The sequence below is a fragment of the Anas acuta genome, chromosome 2, assembly GCF_963932015.1.
Source record: "Anas acuta chromosome 2, bAnaAcu1.1, whole genome shotgun sequence".
NCBI lineage: Eukaryota > Metazoa > Chordata > Aves > Anseriformes > Anatidae > Anas > Anas acuta.
The window spans coordinates 54,683,309-54,706,800 of NC_088980.1; the positions used below are offsets into that span (position 1 = coordinate 54,683,309).

At 38.2% G+C, this 23,492-nt stretch overlaps 1 protein-coding gene across 2 annotated transcripts in view; it reads right to left on the bottom strand.

Annotated features, from left to right (window-relative positions):
- The window catches only part of ADCY1 (adenylate cyclase 1), a 160,601-nt gene that overhangs the window by 35,858 nt on the left and 101,251 nt on the right, over positions 1–23,492 (bottom strand). For both annotated transcript variants that reach the window (XM_068674818.1, XM_068674817.1), the window contains 3 exons: positions 21,615–21,773; positions 17,508–17,649; positions 4,109–4,264 (listed from right to left, as the gene is read on the bottom strand). In XM_068674818.1, the coding sequence (XP_068530919.1) occupies positions 4,109–4,264; positions 17,508–17,649; positions 21,615–21,773 (457 nt within the window). The remainder of the gene's footprint in view (positions 1–4,108; positions 4,265–17,507; positions 17,650–21,614; positions 21,774–23,492) is intronic.

Below are 23,492 nucleotides of genomic sequence, written 5' to 3' on the forward strand. Positions count from 1 at the left end.
CTTTACATACTCTCCTGAGACTTCTTTTCCACTGAAGAGATAAACAGTTTGATCCCAAAGTCACTTTACCTAGCAAAATCATTAGAAGTTTTATCTTAACGAAAGACACAGAGCCCTGCACATCTTAAAGACGTGACAGCCATGCTCTTCATGACACAAGAAAAGTCCTACTGGTCAAGACCACCAAGGTGTCAACATATATTTGGAAATAAATTTTTCCATTACTTCTTGCATGATGACCATATACGATTTTGGAGGATCAGAAATCCCAGATTTTCCTATTTGTAACTCACACGAGAGCTCTCTTGTTAAGATCTCTTTAGTATGCACTTTTAGGCCACTGGCACATCTGGATGGAGCAGTTTAATAAATTATCAGAGCTAAACTGCTCCTCACTGGGGTTCATACCTTCAAGGCTGACATAGCATAACAGGAAAGATGATCCCTCAAAGTCCTTGTCAGTGCAAAAGCTTTATTGCAGAGCATATCTGAAAGGAATTTTAGACAACGTGTCTCACAGAGAGAGTTTAGAACACTCACAGAGATGGTGAGCAGCATCTCAGCTACAATGGTGCTAACCTTCAGTTGAGGGCATTGCAATTCAAGCCACTATGGTTAGATCTGCACTAGTATGACTGTCCATGTGTCAGCACACACTGAAATGATCAGGGCTTCCACAAAACAGACTTGTAACTTCATAATTTTTTAACATAGAGTGATAAAGATGTAGGCCAATCTTGCAAAACAAACAAACAAACAAACAAACAAAAACCCACAACCCAGTCATATAATAATTAGCATGTTGAACAATTAGCATAAAGAATAAGGTATTGAGTATTCTTTTCAGCTTAAAAAGGGTCAAGCCTCACTTTCCAAGTGGGTTTTGACAGCCCAGCTCACTAAAGTTGAACTTTTAAAATACAAATAATATAATATATACATATAATTATATAATATATATAATGTAATATAAATGTAATATAATATAACACATTATATTATATATATATATATATATATATATATATATATATATATATATACATAATATTATATATGTGTATTATTTAACATCTGCGAAGTTCAGGAAGAGTATTCAACACATTAGGAAATGATGAGTTTGGTCAGGGAAAAGGACTCCATTGGCTCAGTTTATAATCAGTAGAGTATGTCAGCAAGCTGTTATAAATTTCTCTCTTCAGAGCAGTCAATACTTAATAGCCCACTCTTTAAAGGATATATTACAAAAATAAATCCTTCTAAACCAGATGGTAAAAAGAGGTGGTGCTCATTATTTAAGTAATTCTGTAGGAATGGCATTTTCCTGTCTTACTCCACAAAAAGTAGTTGTAAGATCCTCATCATTGAACAAACAGTGGACTACAACTGTAGTCCTGTTTTGTTGTCTCCATATGTAGAGAGTAGTTTATTAATCAATTATGAAAAATAAAAAATATTTTATATAATAACAAATTGAAATATTTTTCTTCAAACTATCAGATCCTATTACTTATGAAGCTGAATGTGGTGCAAGAAGTAGCTATTTCATCATGAAAATTAACTGTATGGACATATGTGGATTGGAGCTTTCAAATCCAATCCTCTGCTTTTATTTAACCATAACAGAAATCTTAATTTGAGAGTCATACAACTATTCTAAATATTTCTAACCATAAATTTGTTCTGTTGCAGAACACCTTTCAAACAGGCCAAAATCTACCAGCTCTCCCAGAAGTTTATATGGAAACTATGTGCTGTCAGGGAATATTGCCAGGAATTAACAGTTTTGCTGTTCATAAAGATAAAAAAGTTAACATATGTATTGCTTAAGGTGAGGCAAAAATATCTGCTGGAATTTTTAATAATTTGAATTTAAACCACAGGGATGAGCACATAGGGATGAGCAAAACAGCTTTCTTTAAGACAAATAAAAATAATTTTAAAATGCTTCTTTGCTTCAAAATTTGAAATGGGAGTAGACAATGAAATAAACACTGTTAACTATTACTCTAAAATAGGGTCAAAGTTACTGTGCTAAGTCAAATTAGGTGTTGCTCACAGATAATTACTTAAGTCTCTTATTTTTTCTTCTGTTATTATTTCATACAGTAAAGTTATATGATGTATTATCTATGATCAAGAATAAGCCTGTCTCTTGGGCTGGTGTGTATGTATGTACCTATGTTTGCCCAGACTGTTAATGACAATATTTTTATCTATAAATCCTAAATAAAAGAGAGTTACAAACCAGGCCATAAGTCTGTCTTGGAGACATCTACACAGGGTAGTTCAAAGCAGAGCAAGGTGCAAGCTAGCACTTCAGCAGTGTGAACAGTCCAGAGAACAGTGCCTGAGCACACTGCCTGGTCTCCTATTTAGATGGTGGAGGAGGCCTCTGGGGCAGGCTGGGAGTATGTGGGAATGTCTTGTGCATGGCATGGGGTTGCATAACCACAGCTGTGCCCTCTTATGCAAGTGGAGCTGCACTTGTGATATTACATCTTACAATTCAGGTTGGATATCAGAAAAATGTTCTTCGCTGAGAGGGTGGTCAGGCACTCAAACAGGCTTCCCAAGGACAGGGTCACAGCACTACACATGGTCTGATTTTTGGGTGGAGCCAGGAGTTGGACCTTGTGGGTCCCTTCCAACTCAGAATATTCTATGATTCTATTTATATTACTCAGAAATAATTAAATACATACTGCAGTAGTGTGTTGACTTCAAAGCCTTTATAGACAAACCTTGCTTTAACTGATTAGAGGACTGATAGCTCTGAAGAAACCTCCAGGGTTTCTTTTTGCGACACAGTGCGTTAATATTAAAAACATGTATCATACTCCATGTTAAAAGTGTATCAGGTACAAAAGCTTGGAATATGGAATAGCTGGTTCAGATAGAGAAAGCATTTCAGAACTTCACTGTATATGTTCTCACATGAAAAACAAACAAGCAAACAAAACAAAAAAATACAACAACAAGAATAACACATCTGAACCCTGGGAAAACCATATCTGGATTTTCTGTGTATACTACAGTATTTATACATACATACACATTAGAATCATTGTAGAGAACTGCATATGTTTCAAAGACTATGTGTGTTGCCTTTTTAAAAATACTCTAAAAAAAAAGCACTAATTTACAACTGAAAAGCCATACCAAAGTCCCTGTATCAGCCTATTTCAAAAGTGAATCTGGAGTTTCTGAAATTCTTCACTGAAATTGTGTTTTAAAGGAGCTAACAGGATTTTCTCTCTTTTTCCCCCAGAAGAAACACATGCGCATGTAAAATACAAACTAGAAAAGTTATAATTCTTTCTTTAAGTAAGATTTAGATTGAATCTTCAGTAACTGCACATAATTCATATAATAATAATTAAAAAAATAAAACAAGAAGTGGAGCAGTCAAATACAAAATGAATTGCTGATTCCAATGCACACGTTTCTTGCTTTGGAGCACTGGTAGAGCAGCATATACAATATTGCCACCTGCCGGCAAAGAAAATAGAAAGAGCAAGTCTTCAAATGTTTTTTTTTTCCTCCATAAATTTCTGATAGTACACCAGGGTCTACTAGCATATAAAATAATCATGAGTTATGGCATTAAAATCTATTCAAAAGCAAGAAAACTGTATTTGATAATTAGGGACTTGAATATTTGTATTAGGGACTTAAAGGGTTTTGTTTACTACGCAGTTTTTTGCTTTTTAGAGAACCACCTAGAGATATAAAATTATGTTCTTATTTTGCATCTGCTGCTATCAGTGTCAGACTGTGGGTGGACTCATGATGCAAAAGAGCAGCTCTTAGTAATTGCATAAATAGCCTCAGAATCTCTAATTCCTTTGAAAGAAGGCCTTAATAAAAGCCATGTAAGACACCTGTGCTGGTTTATTCAAGAGGAGCTCCAAATGTAAGACCTGGTATAATTAAGTTTTGTCTTTAGTGTGAGATGGCTGCATGTATTTCCCATTGCTGTGGTCATTAGATAGCTCTAGCCGCAGCAGGAACACATGAAGCAGCTGGCCAGGCCATCCCACAAATACTCAGAGCTGGTCTGCTTTATGTGACCCTGAAACCGATACTTAGAGTCCATATGAATTACCTTATCGTCATCCTCACACGTCATGACATTGGAGAAAGGGATCTCTGCTTTGAACATCTTACGACAGTGCATGAGCTGAACAAGCAGATAGCAGACTGTCTTGAACTTCATTCTTTTGGCAGGCTTAATGTCTGACAGAATCAGTCCAGGAAATATCTGTTGATCAAAAAATAGTATTCATAACTGTCATTGACATTCTCATACATACCTGCAGATATCTGTATCATCTAGTGTTTAGAACAAAGCAGTAATCTGATCAAGAAGCAATGCATTTTGATAAACATTACATATTTACATATGAAGACTATTACTTTTTTTTAATCTAGTACATAAAATCTATTATACAGAATATTTAAACTTATAATTAACATTTTGGGAATAGTTTTCTACATAGAAATGTAGACTATTAAAAATATTAATGACAAATTCATAAAAGAGGCTACATTTTTATTTCTTTAAACTGAAAAAAATCTGGAAATAGAAGAAATATTTGGAGGAAATTAACATTCTTAGTAAGTTATGTTAAAAATATAATTGTCTCATTCTTATTTCCTTATTTTGTTAATTCAGACACTGGTAAACTCATTAAAATCAGAAAAGGATTGCTTTTGCTTAAAAGATACATACATGCCCCAGAAAGAGATTGTGTCACACTGAAATTATACCTTAAATCTCATTTCTTCAAATTATGAAGCATTATACCACAGAGAATTATTCTCAAAGGGTTGAGTATAATTTTTCCATTTTACAACAGAGCTCACAGTTCAGCAAAGAGAAATATTTTCTTGCTTAACTTAACTTTTCAGCATGTATTTAACTCTTGCTGACTTTAGTAAACCTCTAGTATGCATTCAGATGCTTTCACAGATAGAAAAAGAGATTTATTCTGCCTTTAGCATTTATACCAATGTTATTCATGCTTCTGGCATTTAAAATATGTAAAGCAGCTTCATGGGAAATGTGGAAGGACCCCATGCCATGACAGAATGGGAATTTAAGCTTGTAAGATTAACCTATTCTGGAATAGCAAAATAAAGAAGTAGCAAAAGATTTGGTCTCTAGCGCTCCTAAATACAGAAGACAGAGCAAATCATACTGCAAAATTCTTATTTAAATGTCCTAAACCTCACAAATGACACTGCAGGTTTGCTGTCTGGTCCTCACAATGTTATGATTTACTGAACAGTTTACATCATTACTTAATTATCAAGGAATGAAGAAGTATGTATAATCTGTAAGCATTTGTTTAATGCATGTTTTCAAGGATATCTAAATTAGAGAGATGGAAGTAAATGACGCTATGCTTATATTTTGAATGGCATCTCAGATATTAGTTTGCTATGCTGTTTAACACACAGTTAAGCACTTGCACTTTCTAGAGAATCAAGAGTATATCCTACTGGCCTACCAATACCCTGTTTAGTGAGTTACACTGTTCACGAAACACAAAAATGAATTGTGTGTAAATACTTGCACATTTTTATTAACAAATGGATATGTTATATATGTTTATATATGTATCTATATATGGATATATAGATATATATGGCCTGTTTCAAATGTGGAAAGGTTCTTATGTGTGCCTATGTACTTTATTGTACACTGAAAATCTGATTAAAGCCAGCTAATATTACCAGCACTGTAGTGCACAGTCATCAACTGGAATCTAAAAGGACACTAGTGTGTCATTTGATCAAATATAGTTCAACATGAGTCTCTGTTAAGAGGTTCCTAGTATGAACTCTTTTCAGGACATCCTGACAGAAGACTGTGCTGTGTTGCAGTGATCACACAGAAGATGATCTACAAGGTTGTTCATATAGTAAATATAATTTAGGTATTCCTCAGGACACTAAGTATTCCTCAGGACACCAAGTAAATAGTTGTTACACTTGAGTACGGCAGATGTGATCAGCTGTTGAGCTAAAATTCTCAACAGCTAAAACATACTTTTTGGACAGGTACTCTATTTACAAATTTTCCTAATGTAGCAATAATAATGTAGTTGATATAACCAGCTCTGGTGTAGCCATGTTCTGCAGCAGAGCAGACGATTGCAGCATTCAATTTGCTGGTAAAAGCTGAGGCAAAGAAGGCATTCAGTACCTCAGCCTTTCCCATTTTCTGTGTAACCAGGTTTCCCATGTTACTCAGCAGTGGGACAACATTTTCCCTAATTTTCCTTTTGTTGTTGATGTACTTACAGAAACCCTTCCTGCTGTCTTTGATATCCCTGGCCAGATTCAATTCTATTTAGTCTTTAGCTTTCCTAACTTCATCCCTGGATGCTTGGACAATATCTCTGTATGCTTCCTGGGTTACCTATCCTTACTTCCTACATCTGTGTGTTTCCTTTATGTGTTTGAGCCTCCTGGCATTTTTGCCTGACTTCTCATTCATTGGGATGGACTACTCTAGAGGAAGTGAGTCTTGAATTAACAGGCTGGTTAACCATCCTGTTTAGGTCCCTCTTCCCTACAGGTCCTTAACCCATGGGATTTGTCCAAACAGATCTTTGAAGTCTGCTCTCCTGAAGTCCAGGGTTTGCTTACACCCTCCTCCCTTGCCCTCAGGATTCTGAACCACCATCTTAGAGTCACTGCAGCCAAGGCTGCTTGTGACCTTCACATTCCCAACAAGGCCCTCATTTTTGGTGAGTATGAGGTCCAGCAGATCACCTCTCCTTGTAGGCTCATCTATCACTTGGAGGAGGAAGTTATTGCCAACACACTCCAGAAACCTCTTGGATTGTTTCTGTCCTGCTGTGTTCCTCCAGTAGACATCAGGGTGGTTAAAGTTCCCCATGAGGATCAGGGCCTGTGAACATGAGGCTTCTCCTGTATGTATGTTGAGGGCCTCATCTTCTTGTTCTTCCTGGTCAGGTGGCCTGCAGCACACACCAATTATAATGTCACCTTTACCTGTCCTCCCCTTAACATACATGTAAGCTCTCAGTTGGCTCCTCATCTATCTTCAGGCAGAGCTCCATGCATTCCAGCTTCTCTCTCACATAAGTGACTACATCCCCTCCTCATTTTCCCATCCTGTCTTTCCTAAAGAGCCTGTATCCCTCCATTGCATCACTCTAGTCTTGGGACCCAATCACCACATATCTGTGACCCCAACAAGATCATAGCCCTGCAACTTCACACAGCTCTTACTGATCATGCTTATTCACCATGGTCCTTGCATTAGTATATAGGCACCTCAGAGAGGTTCCCTGGAATGCTGGAATCCCAGAATGGGTTTAGGGCTTTTCTCCATATTGGTGCCTTGTAGTCAGTTCCTTGCTTACATGCAAAGCTATAGGTGATCTTGCTTAAGCCCCATTTTGTTGCTTTTGTGATTCCTCATGGTCATATCACCCCATGCCCTTTTCTTGACAACCCTGTCCATCACAGGGTTGCTGGTTACTTTCTCCCTCCCTTCTCATGCTTAGTTTAAAGCCCTCCTTATGAGGTTAGCCATCCTACTGGAAAAAAAATAGCTTTGCTCCAGTTCATGAGCTGGATCCCATCTCTCCCAAACAGATGCTGATCTGCAAACAGGGTCCCATGCTCTCAAACCCTGTCACCAGCACCAGGTCTATAGTCAATTATTGACCTGTACTATCAGTGTCCTCCTCCTCACAACCTTTCCCATCACCGGGGGGATTGAAGAGAAAACCACCTGGACTCCATGCCCTTCACTATTTTCCCCAGATCTCTGCCAGATATTTCCCCTGGAAGTATCATTTTTGCTTACATGGAATAACAGGAGGGGGTAGTATTCAGAGGGCTGGGTGAGATTCAGCAGTACCTCCACAATATCCTGGAACTGGACTCCTGGTAAGCAGCAAATCTCTCTAGTTGATAAGTCAAATGGGTGTCTCTGTCCCCTGTAATAGGGAGTCACCCATTACAATGACTTGTCATTTCTTCCTGGTGATCTTGCATGGGTTAGGGGGATAAGATTCTTTGCTTGTAGGGATATCTGACTTCTCTTCAACACTGAGGGCAGTGAACCTATGTTGTAGATACAAGCCTCTAGGTGGGGTAGGAGACTTTCTCTTGGTACCAGAGGTAATAAGCTTCCATCCTTCCCTTCATACAGAGGTTACATGTACCTCATCAGTGGGGTATGGATACTGCCAGCTTCTCTCCTACAGTTGGGGTCTGAGGGTCTTCAAGTTGTTGGATCACAGAGAAGATCCCATCAATCCCCCTTTCATCTTCTCTGATGTTGTGGAACCTGCTCACTTCTTCCAGGAACTCCTTCTACTTGATGGCACAGCTCCTCCAATACAGCACATTTGCAGGACAGAGGAACATCACTCATGGCAGAATGAAGCCTTAGGCACTTTCTGCAAGCTGGGAGTGGAAGACTACATTTGCCACCTGAAGCTTTGTCTGCCTCAGTCTCCACTCTAGCAGGGATAGCCACTCCAAAAACTGCTGGCAAAACATATCTGTGACAGTTAAAATCATCTGAAGTCAACTGTGGGCCCCCTTCTTCATGTCATTCTGAGTGAACTACTGCACAAACTGTGGCATTTTTTGGATGCTTCTGTCCTGAGCAACCTGTTGTATTTCAAAAGTGGATCTAGCTGTGAAGGTCACCCTGATTTGAGCAGGGAGGTTGACCACAGACCTTCCAGAGGCCCCCTCCAAATCCAAGTACTGTGCCATGCTATGAAAATGTGTGGAACACATATATCTTCTGTTCTTCATGGCTGGTCAAGGCCCTAAACATGCAAAAGACATTGCAATACACACAAGTAGGGCACAATGGCAGTTCCTAGATCATGGATAATTTTATACATATCTTTTTTTAAAAAAAAAATATATATATATTTATTTATTTATTGGTCTGATAGTTGCAGGACCTATGGATTCTACACTGGGTCTGGAGATTTTCCATTCTACTCTTATATATACACAGCATAAAAAAGCACAAACAAAGGAACTCTCCCACTTGCATCTCACAAATCTCATCCCTTATTTTAAATTATCATTACTCTTTTGACTGCAGAACAACATTTTTTACACAGAGAACTTTTGAGTGGAGCATTTCAGTAAGGTCATCTTCTGCTGTAAGCCTCTGATAATGGCAAGAAATGCAGTGCAGTCTGTTAAAACAGACAAGATAAACAATCAAACAAAACAAATAAAAATGAAACAAACAAACAAACAAAACATCTTTCACTCTGCCTGTTCTTTAAACTTGCTCCAGGACAGTATTACAGGAAAGTTGTGCAGCATTCTCATTCTAGCTCATTTTGTCAATGCATTTTACTTTCACACTCCTTTTTTTAACCCTTGGGATCATTTTTTATTTTGCTCATTGTTCCTTTGCTTCATAATTTTAGAAAGGCTGGTTATGTGCTGCAAAACAGTCGGCAAACAAGGTTAAGAGCTGGGATTAAAAGCACTCTGAAAGCAGCCTGACTGTCTACAGCTTTGTGAGCATTTCTAAGTACACAGGAAACTAAAAAAAAAAACTGATTAAAATTCTGGGAAAACACCCCAGTGTTTAAATCTCATGTGATACTCCAGTAAGGGATTCACTGGTGCTTATCTGAGATTCTCAGAAACAGCAGCAGACTGTTGTTCCCCTGACTATATTCAGCTACAGTGCTTAAACAGCACTGGAAAGAAGATATCAATGACATTCAAAATACTTTCACAGGAATCATAAATGCTGTAGCAGCTTCATGGCAACTGCAGGAACAGTCCTGAAGATCTAGAGTAGCACACTGTTTGCTGGGTGGTAGCACAAGTAGTCTACTTACAGTGTTGGGGAGTGTGTATTCCAACAACTAGAAATAATCTAGAGCTTCTATCAAAACACTGTGTCTATCTTTTAAAATGATTCTGCTAAGGTTTAAATGGGGTGTTAAAACTTAAAATGTTCAAGTTAGGCATTTAAATCTCTTAGTTAAATTCTTCAGGAGTTGTCAGATATTCAAAGTACAAACCAGGCTGGACTCTCCTAGGCATGACAGCAGTGGCAGCTGCAGGCAAGCATCACTTTGAAAACAGAAATCCTCAATGTGTGCCTAGTGTGTACCCCAAATTAGATACTCAGGTACATTTCAAATTAGACCACTTTTGCCAAATGTATTTTTGCATGTGGTATGTTATCAAAGGAGAGAGTTTGAGTAGCTGGAGTTTTCACATGCCCTGCATTAGCTGTAAAGATCTCTTATTCTGTTACTATTTAGAGCAGGAATCTAAACTCTAGCACTTCAAAAGGGCTAGTAAACACTAATGTCAAAATATCCTCAAAATGAATTAGTTCGGAAAGCTGGCAAAGCATAATGATCACAAAGACTTTCTTGAGACAATGTGGACAGGACAAGTAGTGACAAATGCAAAAAAGTCCAAGGGAACTGCTAGACATATGGATGGATTTCTTGGGCCATAAGTGCTCTGTGGAAAACACAAATATAATACAGTTGGAAAATAAAAAAAAAAGAAAAAAGAAAGAAAAAATTAGAGAAATGTGTGGCATGTCCATGCAGACCTAAACAGACTTATTCAATCAACTTTACAGAGAAAGAAATGTCCTACAAATATAAATGGAGCTTCAGTTTGAATTGAAATAATAAAAATAAATAAATAATGAATGCAGTAATTTTAGACCCATCGTTTCACTCAACTTAGTCCTTTAGTTTTTTTCCTCTCTTTTTTTTTTTTTTTTTTTTTAATTGTTCACATGATGATGATTAGAAAATTTTCAGCATCTACTTTAGAGGCTATTGAGAATCTTTCTTTACTAAGATGAACTTTTTAAAACAAGTGGTGAATGAAGTCAAATACAGTTGGAGACCGGTCACTAGTGGCATTCCCCAGGGCTCGGTGCTGGGGCCAGTCCTCTTTAATATCTTTATTGATGATCTGGATGAGTGCATCGAGTGCACCCTCAGTAAGTTTGCAGATGTCACCAAGTTAGGTGCATGTGACGATCTGCTTGAGGGTAGGAAGGCTCTGCAGGAGGATCTGGATAGGCTGGACCAATGGGCTGAGGTCAACTGTATGAAGTTCAACAAGGCCAAGTGCCCGGTCCTGCACCTGCCTAGTGGAGAAGGACCTGGGAGTATTGGTGGATAGTTGGCTGAATATGAGCCAGCAGTGTGCTCAGGTGGACAAGAAGGCCAACAGCATCCTGGCTTGTATAAGAAGCAGTGTGGCCAGCAGTCCTAAGGAAGTGATCGTCCCCCTGTACTTGGCTCTGGTGAGGCTGCACCTCAAGTACTGTTTTAAGTTTTGGGCCCCTCGCTACAAGAAGGACATGGAGGTGCTCGAGTGAGTCCAGAGAAGGGCAACAAAGCTGGTGAGGGATCAATGATGTGACAGTCATTGCCACTTTTCTTGCACCTGTTGTCATGCAGAATGAATCTCAGGTGTGCAGAAAGAATTTCTGCCTTAATAGGCAGATCATGAGTCAAAGAAACTACATGATCAACCTTTTGAGCTGTCAAATCCATCTGTATTTCACAATAAATTATGCCACATGTATGTGCTGTAGATAACTGCACTATAAATTTCTAATGTTTACAATAATTTTTACATTTTAAACAGTACTTTCCAAAGAATTCTCCTGAGCTGTGTTTGCTTATTAAGAGGATTCTTTAACTTCCAGGTTTTTTTGTAAAGTTTTCCTAAAACCTTAAGACTGACAAAAGTGATCTCTTCTTCAACTATTGAATTAACTTCTCTTCTCAAATAAACTGCTGGTATTTGGGTTTGATCATAATTATTTTTGGACAAAAATAAAATAGAAATTTTAGCACCGTCTTTAGATCATTTTCCTGCAGATTTGCTGCAGCAAAATAGGTGGGAGACAGAACACCCTTCCTCTGTCATCTACTTCCAGCTGAATAACTAGACAAATATTCAGAAAGGATGTAAACCATTTTAGTTGTGATTTTCAGAGTGGTCATAGCATGACTCAGAGATTTCAGATAATATGTTATGGCTGTCCAAGCTAAAGAAGGGATTTTCTGAGACTGCCTGGCATGTCTTTGTATGTACGAGGTAAGGTAAGAAGGATAAATGTCAGCCCCTTCAGAGAAATATTTGAAGAGAAGTTGTAAATATAATGTGTCTTTTCCTCTCTCTCTCTGTCTTTTAATATTTCAAACTTATTTTTCATTGCATTCACTGTATAGCTAGTTTCCAAAATGTGAACAGATGTGGTACTCACTTTTCATGAACAACCATCACGTGCACTATTCAAACAGTAGATGCAGACACTGTGATTTACACTGCCACAAATAAAATATAACAAATGTATTTGAATACATGGTGCATAACTCACTAACACATTAGTAGAAAAGTTGCAGATGGTGTTTAGCAACCTATCAAGCTAATTAGTCATTACAGTCAAGGTATGTTTTAGAATCCATGATGCATTTATGAATATATAGGAATCATTTATAAAATGTATCTATAGACTTTATCTATGATTTTCATAATTTTTATAGTTCTCCTTTTTTGGAAACATCTCTATTGCCTACCATTAATGGTCTGTGGGATTATTTATATTTGCAAATATGACCTGGCAAAGGTTATATTGACCTGGCAAAGTTACTCAAGTGAAGCAGGTTCCCTTAAGCTGGCAATGACTAACAGTGATGGCAGGCCCACTTCTGGAAATGGAAACAATTACATGTTCTGAGAAATCTTTCTCCTTAGAAAAACTTCATAATTTCTTACCACTGCTTGGCTATCCAGAGAAGTACCTCAGGAAATGTGCTTAATTGTCTGGGCTGGGCTGGTTTCTCATCTAGAGAAAATAATGTGTTTTTGCAAAACTAGAGAGACACAGGTAGAGAGTGAATTAATGTAGAAAATATAAGTAAGTAAGCCTAAGAAAAATCCACCTGGCTATCACTGCAGACATAGGCAAATCTTAGGAGGTGTTACACTGCAGGAGAATAATAGTTCTAGTGAAGTAGACTAGTTAAGCTTGCTACTGAGCTGAGCATCTGCGAGTCTACTATGCCAGCCATAAAACTGATGCAAAGATACTTTGCCTAATGCTGGTGCTGCCAATGAAAAAGAAAGAATTCTATTGAAAAACAGACCCATTCTGTTAAAAGAAATTTAAATTGAATTTCAAGCACAAAATTTGAAAGCTGGAACAGGATTAGTGAGAAAGATTACTGAGGAATTGACGGTGAAAATTATTTAGCTGGGTCTAAGCATGAGTATAAAGTTCCCAGAAGGGGCTCTGAGATTGACAGGATCTGGCCTAGTTTGTTGTTGTTGTTTGTTTGTTTTGTTTTTCCCTCTAATAACATCCATAAACAGAGTAATATTTACTATAATTCAGGACATTTGATGATACTAAGAACATCCATGCATCTAAAGCATAGAGTATGGATTTGTGAATATTTAATGTATCAGAAAGATAAATTTTTCTAACTAGATCAGATGAGGATTTTCATATATGTGTTGAGACTTGTGGCTAGTTACTTTAATTTTTCAAATCTTGTCTCAGTGCAATATTTTGGTCATATCACTACATGGCTTAGAAACTATATACAATATGAAGAAATAATAGATGTCATTTAAAATAAATGTGTTAGCTTTTTCAGAACTAGAAACTTGGTTTCTATTTGGGCTATATCATTTTGTATTTGTATATATTTAAAAAGCATATTTATGTAAGATTTTAAATAAAGGTGACCAAAATTTTGAATTTCATTAAAAAAAAAGTCTTTATGCCTTTGGAAATCTGATAAACTAAGTGGGTTTAGAAGCTGAATGTTATCCAGTAAAACATAATTGTTGCTAAATAATAAAAATAAACAATAAATAATAGTAATAATAGCAAATAGTAAATAACAGTAACAGTAATAGACTAATATAATATCTACCAAAATAAAAAACTTGAATACAACAAAAAGAGAAGAATACTCTTAGTGGTCTTTTCTAAGTTCCTCTCACGTTTTAGCTTATACACCAGTCTAGTAATCATATCAGATCACAAAATTTTGGTTGTCAGTTGACTGAATAAATGATTAAAATAATTGGGAACATTTTATAATTTATTCACATTTTTAATGTAATTGGTACACGAATGAGTTTTCATATACTGCTCATTCTTGGCTTAGTTGATCTGTCTTTCTGGCACATCAAATAAGGGAAAATGTGGGGTATGTGCCTTCTAAATAAATATTAATAATAAAAAAATTATTTATCTTTAACGTTCAACAGATTCTTGGCCATCTGTTGCTGATAATATTGATTTTCATTCTTCTTGGAATCATCCCTGCTACAGTCAGTTCATATTAATCTCAGAGATGATGCATAAAGAACGAAAAATGTCTTTGCATTTCAGCTAATGAGGCTCCAGGGGAAGGAATACAATAGTAAACCAGCAGATACCTGAATTCACCTACAGGTGCTAGATCTTGTCTGTGCTTCAGGGCCAGTCCTCTGTTTCTATATCTCTGAAGGTTTAATGACTGAATCAAGGTAGGAGAGGATATAGCAGGTGTTTATCTTACAGCTAAATAGTCTATTACAAAGGTATTTATTAGTATCTTGTGGTCCAATGCAAGTGTACGAAGACTGGGGATGGCTGTAGTATACTATGACAAATAGCAAAGTGATGCACTGATTGTTTTGAGTCCAGTGGAGAAGGCTGTCTATATCTGTAAAATTCATGAAGTGTTTCTTTCTGCCAGTTTGGCTGACACTGCACTGATGCACGCCAGAGAGCTGATGTCAGCCAAGCTGTACTGCAGCATCTGTCACTTCTACAAATCCATCAGTGACACCCAGGGTAACATGGCATTCAGTTTATGTAGCTGATGACAAACTGAGTTGTTTCTCAGCAGTCACCAGCAGCTTCTCAGCAGCCTTGCAAACAAAAAGGAATGGGTGCTCATATGTAAGCTCTCATCTTTGCACATTAAACATGCATTGGCTTCATTTACTTTAATAGGTGAATGTCAAGATTCTATTCTTAGAAATTCTTCAGTCAGTGCAGCAGAGAGAATACATGTCTACATGTAATAGATGCACTTACTGCCTTTTCTCCCTTTTTTATGTATTATGAAATGATACATAATGCTCTAGGAGTTAAAACAGCAGAAAAAAAAAAAGACAAACAAATGTAGTGGCAATCAGCAACATACTTTTTCATACTTTTTTTTTGGAAGGAGGAGAGATTGGTTAATTTAGGAACTATTTCTGGTTTCAAGAAAGGCAACAAAAACCTCTTACTGAGAATGAAAACAGAATTTAGCCCACTGATTTTCGACCTATTTTCTTTCCTACTATCTAAAATGGAGTCTAATCATATAGATTAGCAGAAGAACAAAACACGAGATCATGTGATTTTCAGAGCAGACAAGGATATTCCATCTCTCCTTTATGCTTTATTCCATCTCTCCAAGATGCTTTAGAGGAAGAATATAATAAAACACCCTTGCAGCAATCCTTCTGGTATAAAGCAGCAGTAGCTTTCATCATCAGAATCAGAATTCTGTGGTGGCTTGACTCCCAGACTTTCCAGAAAAACTCTCCAGATAATCAAATTCAGACCAGGAACCTGACTGCTGACCTGGAATTCAAGATGATCTATTTTTCCCTGGTTATATTTTTGTCAAAAACATGTTAATGGAAAGTTAGCTAACATCCTCAAGCATGGAGCTTTGAATTCACTTCAAAACCTCATCTTTTTTTTGTGTCTGTACTTACTTTGAGACTTGTATTTTAAAATTTCTCTCTAAAGGCCAAATCCTTGAATTAAACTTGTTTGGGCAGAGACTCGGAAAATATGTTTGCAAAAGTCTGTATTCTGAGTTGTCCGGCTGAGATAAAGAGTAATACATATGTGAGGGCAGACAACTTTTAAGATAATTATCATTTGATACAGAGAGGTTTGGAACAAACTGAACATGCTTAAATTATAATTAGGGACTTTCAAGACTCCTACTGGTGTCACAAAAGTTATTTTGTAGCATAAAAACAGACTGTCCTAAATAGGATCATCGCTTAGTTGTTTTTGTTGGGACATACCAATTAGATGAAATTTACAGTTTTTTCAGCATTTACTTTTGAGGTGCACTCAGTAACTGGTTGAGGAAGAAAGGTGTGCCTGTGAATGAACCTGCCTGAAGGTCACTAACTATCACCAACTTCACTGCAACTCAAGAAATTACCATTGCACTGATGGGACTCTCTCCTTATTCTGAAAATCTGGCTAGAATGAGGTGTCACATCCATTTCTATCAGGCGTGGCTAAATCCTTAGCAACATCTAAGAAGTTCCTGCTCAAATGAGCTAAAACCTTACTCTTTCCACACTTTCCATTTTCTGTTCTCCACCAAAAGAAAGAAAGGTGCAGAAAATATTATTGTCGCTTCCAACACTGCCGACTTACTTCTCTTTTCCCAGAACTTCTCTGAGCGTCTGACAAAAGGAATGTACTGAAAAGAGAGGGGAGCCTGGCAAAATCTAGGAGGAAAGGCAGCTAGGATAGGAAAGGGATTGCCAAAATCATTGTGGGAGTCTGAGGTGGCAGAGCAAGGAAGGGAAATGATGTTGAATTTGTCATGAGCAGCTCAGCTTAGCAGGAGAAAACACTGGAGCTATTTGTCTGTTTTGGACAGAGAATATATTCTTTGTTGTAATAATCTTAGAAAATTTACTCAGCTTGAGCATAAATATCTGATCTATGGTAGACTGATATATACATTTGAAAGCAGGATGATCGACTCCAGCCTCTTCTCCTGACCTAGATAAACAGGCTCGTGTTGTACAGCTTGGCAACATGGCAACTTTTCCAGATTTCCAGGGAATGTTAATTCGGTTACTGCTGAATTCATTTCACTGTCTTTTCTGCTATGGGCATGACAAGTCTGTAAATAGTTTTTTTCTGCATCTATTAAGTAGGGACTCCTCCAGGCCTACCAAAGGAGTCACTACTATCAGGAGGGGTTGTAGAAAGTGTTAGGAGTGTGTGAGTAAAATGTCATGGAAATATGGGTATTAAAGAGCAAGAAAAAATAGTCAGGCTGCCAGCATTAATGTTCAGAAATATCATTTTGAATGGAAGTGGAAGATAGGAATGAATTACATTTTAGACTAACATACCATATCATTTCTAATGCAATCATTACAGAATCTGAATAAACCAAAAGCTTTCTCTTTTGTGGGTTAAGTGACAAGTTGTTTTAACTTTAAACTTCAAAAGTATAGTGATCTTCTTTTCTAGGTAATGTACAAGGTTAGCTTTTTAGTGTTCCTGCCTCAATCAAAACCAAAACATCTAATTTCAAGAGTTTAAAAGCTTTTAGAAACAATAAATACCGGTATTGCCTCTGTTTCAGACTATCATAGAACAGTTGTTAAACTACAAAAAACATGCCACAAAACAAGCTAGAATTTGTGGAGCCTACCTTCCTCCGATGGGATGGCACAATGAAATATGTTTCAATATTATGTTTCTTCAAGAAACTATTCCTTTCATGTCCATATCCTGGTTCTACTTCGTAGTCCCCATTTAGGCACTCTAAGGTGGTCTTTGTAATGTGAACTTTCCTGGAGAGAAAAATAAGATGTTCTTCATAGCTAAGATGTATTACTAGGTAGTTGCTAGTGTAATACACTCGTGAAAAAGATCATAATGGGCTCTGTCTTTTCAGCCAAAAAATCACAAAAATGTTTCTATTAAATGTTTTTTTCTAAACTTAAACAGAATGACCAAAACAGTAACTGCAGATTATCCAAAACCTTGCAGATTTAGTGATTTGTAGAAAGTGGAAGTCTTCACATCATCTTTCACATTGCATGGATTTAAGCGTTTAACTCACTGCCTGCTTGGAAAAACAGCCTGCTGTTTGAAATGTGTGGCTCCACACTCCAAGTCTGTCATGTACATAAAGAAGAAACTCCTCGTTCTTCTCTTTTTGTTTCTCTTCACAGCTTTGACATGTTCCATTTACTTACTCTGCTTTAAGGCAGCTTTCTAATACACTTTGTTTTGGCAGCACAGTCAACTTTGACCCTATTAGGGACATGGTTTAGTGGGTGGTATTGGTGGTAGGGAGATGGTTGGACCAGATGGTCTTGGAGGTCTTTTCCAACCTGAATGATTCTAGTTTTGAGTTTGCTTATCCCCAAAACTATCTTCACATTTCCTCCTGAAGGAACCCTTATATTTGAAACCTATTTCCAGAAGATATCTTCAAAGCTGTTACTGCTCTTCTCTATTAATTATGTTCAGGTCTGTTTTATTTATTCATTTATTTATTTTCCATTGGGAACCCTCAAGGTAAAGAACATACAAAAACACACTGCCAAAATTGTCTCAGAATGACATATGCAGCAAACAGAAATTCACTTAACCAAAAAACTTAACCATTGACTTCCTGTTCAGCAAATCATAATCTTGCAAATATCCAACAGAAGGTGGTAGATCCCAGTCCAAATGCAAGTTGCATACAGAAGCACATATAAGCACATTTGTGAAAACGAACGGTGTACATTTAAATTCTATATATTCCATACATATATTCTATTCTATATCAGAGAGAGTTTTGATGTCACGGAACTTGAGGCTGGGAATGATAAGGTTGAGTCCCTATGGGTTAGGATCAGTGGGAAGGCCAACAAGGCTAGCGTCCTGGTCAGGGTCTGTTATAGACTGCCGAATCAGGATGAGGAGACTGATGAGGAGTTCTACAGGCAGCTGACAGAAGTTGAGAAATTGTCAGTGCTTGTTCTCGTGGGGGGCTTCAACTTCCCAGACATATCCTGGAAACACAACACAGCCCAGAGAAAGCAGTCTAGGAGGTTTCTGGAGAGCGTGGAGAGCTTTCTGACGCAGCTGGTTAGTGAGTCTACCAGGGGTGGTGCCCTGCTAGACCTGCTGTTCACAAAGAGAGAAGGACTGGTGGGAGATGTGGTAGTTGGAAACTGTTTGGGGCAGAGTGACCACAAAATGGTAGAGTTCTCCATTCTTGGAGAAACCAGGAAGGGGACCAGTAAAACTGCTGTATTGGACTTCCGGAGGGCCGACTTTGAACTGTTCAGGACACTGGTTGACAGAGTCCCTTGGGAGGTGGTTTGGAAGGGCAGAGGAGTCCAGGAAGGCTGGGCACTCTTCAAGAAGGAAATCTAAATGTTGCAGAAGCTGTCTGTCCCCATGTGCCCAAAGATGAGCTGGAGTGGAAGAAGACCAGCCTGGCTGAACAGAGAATTGTGGCTTGAGCTTAGGAGAAAAAAGAGGGTTTATAATCTTTCGAAAAGAGGGCGGGCCACTCAGGAGGACTATAAGGATACTGTGAAGCAGTGCAGGGACATAATTAGAAAGGCCAAAGCTCATCTGGAGCTCAATCTGGCTACTGCCGTTAAAGACCAAAAAAATGTTTTTACAAATACACCAATGCAAAACGGAGGACTAAGGAGAATCTCCATCCTTTTCTGATGTGGGGGAAAATTAGTTACAAAAGATGAGGAAAAGGCAGAGGTGCTTAATGCCTTCTTTGTCTCAGTCTTTAGCGGCAAAAACAGTTGTTCTCTGGATACCCAGTACCCTGAGCTGGTGGAAGGGGATGGGGAGCAGAATGTGGCCCTCACTATCCATGAGGAAATGGTTGGCGACCTGCTACGGCACTTGGATGTACACAAGTCGATGGGGCCAGATGGGATCTACCCGAGGATACTGAGAGAACTGGCGGAGGAGCTGGCCAAGCTGCTTTCCATCATTTATCCTGGCTGTCGGGGGAGGTCCCAGTCGACTGGCGGATAGCAAACATGACACCCATCCACAAGAAGGGCTAGAGGGTAGACCCGGGGAACTCTAGGCCTGCCAGTTTGAACTCAGTGCCAGGGAAGCTCATGGAGCAGATTATCTTGAGTGTCATCATGTGGCACTTACAAGGCAACCAGGTGATCAGGTCCAGTCAGCATGGGTTTATGAAAGGCAAATCCTGCTTGACTAACCTGATCTCCTTCTATGACAAAGTGATGTTCTTGGTGGATGAGGGAAAGGCTGTGGATGTGGTCTACCTTGACTTCAGTAAGGCTTTTGACGCTGCTTCCCACAGCATTCTCCTCAAGAAAATGGCTGCTCGTGGCTTGGACTGGTGTACGCTTCATTAGGTTAAAAACTGGCTGGATAGCCAGGCCCAAAGAGTCATGGTGAATGGAGTCAAATCCAGTTGGAGGCCAGTCACTAGTGGTGTTCCCCGGGGCTCAGTACTGAGGCAAGCCATCTTTATTGATGATCTGGATGAGGGGATCATACCCTCAGTAAGTTTGCAGATGACACCAAGTTAGGTGCATGTGTCAATCTGCTCGAGGATAGGAAGGCTCTGCAGGAGGATCTGGATAGGCTGCACCGATGGGCTGAGGTCAACTGCATGAAGTTCAACAAGGCCAAGTGCAGCGTCATGCACCTGGGGCACAACAACCCCAAGCAGCACTACAGGCTGGGAGATGAGTGGTTGGAAAGCTGCCTGGCAGAGAAGGACCTGGGAGTATTGGTGGATAGTCAGCTAAATATGAGCCAGCAGTGTGCTCAGGTGGACAAGAAGGCCAACAGCATCCTGGCTTGTATAAGAAGCAGTGTGGCCAGCAGTCCTAAGGAAGTGATCGTCCCCCTGTACTTGGCTCTGGTGAGGCCGCACCTCGAGTACTGTTTTAAGTTTTGGGCCCCTCGCTACAAGAAGGACATGGAGGTGCTCGAGTGAGTCCAGAGAAGGGCGACAAAGCTGGTGAGGGGTCTGGAGAACAAGTCTTACGAGGAGGGGCTGAGGGAGCTGGGCTTGTTCAGCCTGGAGAAGAGGAGGCTCAGGGGCGACCTTATCGCTCTCTACAGGTACCTTAAAGAAGGCTGTAGCGAGGCGAGGGTTGGTGTGTTCTCCCACGTGCCTGGTGACAGGACGAGGGGGAATGGGCTAAGGTTGCACCAGGGTTGTTTTAGGCTGGATATTAGGAAGAACTTCTTTACTGAGAGGTTTGTTAGGCATTGGAATGGGCTGCCCAGGAAAGTGGTGGAGTCACTGTCCCTGGAGGTCTTTAAAAGATGTTTAGATGTTGAATTTAGTGATATGGTTTAGTGGAAGACTTGTTAGTGTTAGGTCAGAGATTAGACTCGATGATCTTGAGGTCTCTTCCAACCTAGACAATTCTGTATTTCTGTAAATTGAGTCCAAGGACACCCAAGGAGTACTTCAAATTCTAGGACGTGCTTCATGGAATGGCTCTAAGTATATGTGCATGTTTAAGATAAATCCTTTTTTCTTCTTCTTTTTCTTTTCAACATTTTACTTCTAATCTGATCTATTTACTAACATGAATCTTAAGATCATTTGGACAATTCCACAGCGGACATCATATAATGCAATGATTACTCCTACTGTACAAAACCCTTAATCTTTTTATCAATAGTGATTGTGTTGCACATTCTGCAAAGGAAATAAATTCCTCACCTATACAGGTATCTGATTCTTTATATATATTTTTGTTTGTTTGTTTGTTTTTTTGTTCCTCATACTTACCCAGGCAACCCTCCAGCTTCCATTACATTGGCTAAAGTCACATCATTTGACCAGACATCGTATTGCCATTTTCGGAGACCCAGGACCCCACAAAGTACCCTTCCCGTATGTAATCCAACTCTCATGTTGAGATCAACCTCTGTGGCTTCTGCAACAGATCTGGAATATATAGCATCATGATATTAGTCTTTAGACAACAGCATTACTCTTGATTTTCACTCGTTCCCCCAAAGTTAACAGATGTGTACATAATTGAAAAGGCAGGAACTTTTCAAAATCTCAGATGGTGTATTCAGGTACTGTTCTTTCCCTTCACTCTTAGGGTAGTTTCTAAGCCTCAATTGTAATTATCTTGCTCATATTTTAATTAGTCTTGAACCAATTTCTCAGTATTTCTAAATTTATTGAACAAGAAATTGATTTTCCAGATTTTAATGAAACACAGTAAAGGTTACATTTCATTACATTTAATACAGGAAAAAAAAGAAGAAAAAAAAAGCATAGTAAATGGTTTTGTAATGAAACTTTCCTAAAACTTTTATGTTTCATTGTCTCATTTTCAGTATTTGCTATCACATTTATACAGAAGTTTAGGTATTTTGCTGATTTTGCTGAAACAAAGAATTTTCTAGCTGTAACTCAAATAACTCAAAGACAGACAGCTTAACTCTTGCACTTTCCTGTTTATCTTGCATCTCACATTTATCTACTTCTTTTTTTACTCTCATAAATGTTCCTTTTTCCCAATGTGTGCTTATTTCATCAGGATGACAAGCAAACACAAGGTGATTGTTGGAATTCAAAGAGGAGTGTTGAAACCATCCTATTGGGCTTAATTTTAACCTGACATGTAACTAAACAAACATGTTTCAATCTTACCACTACTCCAGACTACTTTCAACTCGGTATTAAAATGCAATACTTGGTGTTTTTGTAAAGCCTCCCTTTACTGGTTAGTTTTGTCTCTTTGTCACAGAAGACTTGCATTAAATGATTAAATTTCTCTTTTTTTACCACAATTTGTTGTCACTCAAAGTAATTTTATCCTCTGTTTTCAGTTCTACATCTGCAATATCAGAACAATACTTCCTTTTCCTTATTCCTTTTTTTTTTTTTTGGTGGGTTGGTTGGTTGATTTAAAGGTAATAGTGTAAAATGTTAAATCTGTAATCGAAATAATACAACATAATCTGAAAAAAAGAGATGGTATGGATCCCTCCAGTTCATCTGTGAAAGGTTGAAAAATAAATTAAAAAAATATTATTATCTCAGTTATGTGTCCACAGTTTTGATTTATTATGTTCTCTAAACTCACCCTTTAATTAAATTTCCACTTTGATGAAAACATACTCGGTTAAAAATTAACCTTTTTTTTATTTTTATTTTTTTCCCCAGGTATCTCATATTGTCAATCATCTTGGATGATACTTATTTAATAATTCATATTTTTCACCTGATTCCTCTGCTACTGCTAGGGAACTGTTGCAACTACCAGTAATCACACAGAGTTGTGCTGTGCTTCTATCTTTATGGTATGCTTAACTAAGCATAACTTCCTGTGGTGAGTCTGAAATGGCACAGACATATTTAAAAATTCTTGTTTCTGCAGGAGAAGAGTTATGAGGAGGTACTATGAAGCAATGACTCCACTCTCTTATAGAAGTGCAGGACAAAGAATACGGTGAAACCACCACATCAGTGCAAGAACAGTAGATAAAGAGAAATTATAAACACTATTATATTATATATATTATAAATACTAATATATCTCCAAAGCTGCTGCAAGAGTGGCAGAGAAACCACCTCTATGGACTTCAACTCATAAATTAAATCTAATCTTCAGAGATTTTCATTGTACATGTATACCTGGGAAAGGGG